This window comes from Penaeus chinensis, chromosome 20 (genome assembly GCF_019202785.1).
Source record: "Penaeus chinensis breed Huanghai No. 1 chromosome 20, ASM1920278v2, whole genome shotgun sequence".
In the NCBI taxonomy this organism is placed as follows: Eukaryota; Metazoa; Arthropoda; class Malacostraca; order Decapoda; family Penaeidae; genus Penaeus; species Penaeus chinensis.
Genome location: NC_061838.1, coordinates 21036147 through 21038646, shown reverse-complemented (window position 1 = coordinate 21038646; position 2500 = coordinate 21036147). Strand labels below are relative to the sequence as shown.

Below are 2500 nucleotides of genomic sequence, written 5' to 3'. Positions count from 1 at the left end.
CTTCTCTCCAGCTCTTCCTCACTGTCTGCCACTACTACTAAGTCGTCTGCAAACAATAGCTCCCATGGTAGGCCTGTGCGGAAGTTCTCACTGATGACGTCCAGTACCACGATAAAGAGGAAGGGACTAAGTACAGACCCCTGGTGCAGACCGACTCCGATCGTGAACTCGTCTCCTCTGCTCTCACGGTGGTCCTTGCTCTTTGATATGTGGTTTCAACCACCCTTATCAGTTTCTCTGGAACTTTTTGCTGTCTGAGGCACCAGTACACCAGGTCTCTAGGGACCTGGTCATATGCCTTCTCCAGATCCACGAAAGTGTAATAAATATCCCTGTTCACTTCGAGATGCTTTTCCTGCTGTTGGTTTATAATAAAGGCAGCGTCCATCGTTCCCCTACCTGGGCCTAAAGCCAAACTCCATATCATTTACCGATACCAGTCCACGTAACCTCCCCTCTATTAACTTCTCCAGTATCTTCATAACATGTTCTAGGAACTTGATGCCCCTGAAGTTTCCACAGTCCAGTGGGTTCCCTTTCTTCTCGTAAATGGTGACTAGTTCAATTAGTTCCCATTCTGCTGGCATCTTCTCTTCGTCCCATACTTTCTGAAGGAGTGACGTGACCACCTGGTTACCCTCCTTGCCTAGGTGTTTTGGCAGGTCCATTGGTAGTCCAGAGCACCTTGTTGCCCTTCCGCTCTTCCTTTTCTTCATTGCTTCTTCTATATCCTTCTCGTTTATATTAGGCAGGAGGCCTTCAACCGGTGGGCAATCCTGGAGTGGGTCCCACTCATTTTCCACATTCAGCAGGTTGCTAAAGTACTCCCTCCATCTTTCCTTGATCTTTTTCTCATCTGTCAGTAAGACTTCATCTTTGTACTTTATCACAGATACCTCTCCCACTTCCTGTCTACTTTGTGCTCTTTGATTTGCCACTTTGTATATTATCCTCTCTCCTTCCTTGGTTTTCATCTTCTCGTACCACTCCCTCCAAGCCTCCTCCTTAGCCTTGGCCACCACTCTCTTTGCTTCTCTCCTGAAACTCTATGATCTTGTCCCCTTTCAGTTTCCAGATCTTGATCCTTTTCTGTGTTTTTGGCTTTTGTTTCCTCTCTTGTCTGATCTTGAGCACCACACATAGGAGTCTATGCTGTGCCTCTCCTGGAATGACCTTACAATGCCTGACACTCCTCAGGTCCACTCTTCTAATCATCATGTCGTCAATCTGTGCGGCATGTTGCCCACTCTTGTATGTGATGAGATGTTCATCTCTCTTTTGGCAGAAGGTATTGACAGCTGTCATGTCGAGGCTTTCGGCACATTCTAGGATTCTCTCTCCCTCTGTGTCCTTCTGGCTATACCCTTTACCACCATGAACTCTTTGGTACCCATCTGATCTTTTGCCTACATATCCGTTGAGGTCAGCTCCCACGAGGACCTTCTCACTTTCTGGTATGTCTTGTATTATTCGCTCAAAGTTCTCCATGAACATTTCCTTTTCTTCATCTGTCTTTCCTGTCTGTGGTACATATGCTGAAACAATGTTTAAGAGCTCGCCGGCTATCACCAGTTTCATCTGTATCACTGTCTGGCACATGTTCCACCACGATGGCTTCTTCCTTGTACTTTGGACTCAAAATGATTCCATTCCCATTTCCTCCGTTCCCTTCTCCACTGTAATTGATCTTGTATCCTTCTAACAATTCTCTTGCTCTCTTTCCACTCCATTTGGTTTCCTGCACACAGAGGATGTTGATGTTTCTTACCTTGCAGAATTCTGCTATCTCTCTTCCTCTGCCAGTCATGGATCCTGCTTCACTAGCTTATTTAGCCACGGTCGCGGTTGTCGTGGTACCCTCGTCCATTTCTCGCATCAGCCGGGGGTTGCTGGTGCGCGTCATATCGCCTTGAGAAGTCAAACGCAGGTGTCGTAGGGGAAGTCACCGCCGTGGCACAAGTGTTAGCGCGCCGGACCGCGACTGATTAGGAAGGGCATCCAATCAGGCAAGGGTGACACTGCCATATAACTTCTCAATAATGAATTGAGAGAGGCCTATGTCCTGCAGTGGAATGCATGGCTGTTAAAAAAAAAAAAAAAAGAAAAAAAAAAATATATATTTATATATATATATATATATATATATATATATATATATATATATGTATATATGTAGATGTACATATATGTATATATGTATATATAAATATATATTTCTGTGTGTGTGTGTGTGTGTGTATGAATATATATGTATATATATATGATATATATAAATATATAAATATATAAAAATATATATTTATATATATATATATATATACATATATATATGTATATATGTAGATGTACATATATGTATATGTATATATAAATATATATTTCTGTGTGTGTGTGTGTGTGTATGAATATATATGTATATATATAAATATATATAAATATATATGTAAATCAATATATATATATATATATATACATATATATATATATATATATATACATA

The 2500-nt window shown here is 41.3% G+C and overlaps 2 protein-coding genes across 2 annotated transcripts; both read right to left on the bottom strand.

The window, feature by feature from the left end:
• Positions 1-395: 395 nt before the first annotated feature.
• LOC125035938 lies at positions 396-974 on the bottom strand. Its single transcript, XM_047628249.1, has one exon. The coding sequence runs from the start codon at positions 972-974 to the stop codon at positions 396-398; it is 579 nt and encodes a 192-aa protein (XP_047484205.1).
• Positions 975-1005: 31 nt separating this feature from the next.
• Positions 1006-1494, bottom strand: LOC125035937. The gene has a single exon (XM_047628248.1). The coding sequence runs from the start codon at positions 1492-1494 to the stop codon at positions 1006-1008; it is 489 nt and encodes a 162-aa protein (XP_047484204.1).
• Positions 1495-2500: the final 1006 nt, after the last annotated feature.

What these genes read in the sequence shown, in the direction of transcription:
- LOC125035937 (XM_047628248.1), bottom strand. Translation starts at nt 1,494, where the DNA reads ATGTTCATGGAGAACTTTGAGCGAATAATACAAGACATACCAGAAAGT.
- LOC125035938 (XM_047628249.1), bottom strand. Translation starts at nt 974, where the DNA reads ATGAAAACCAAGGAAGGAGAGAGGATAATATACAAAGTGGCAAATCAA.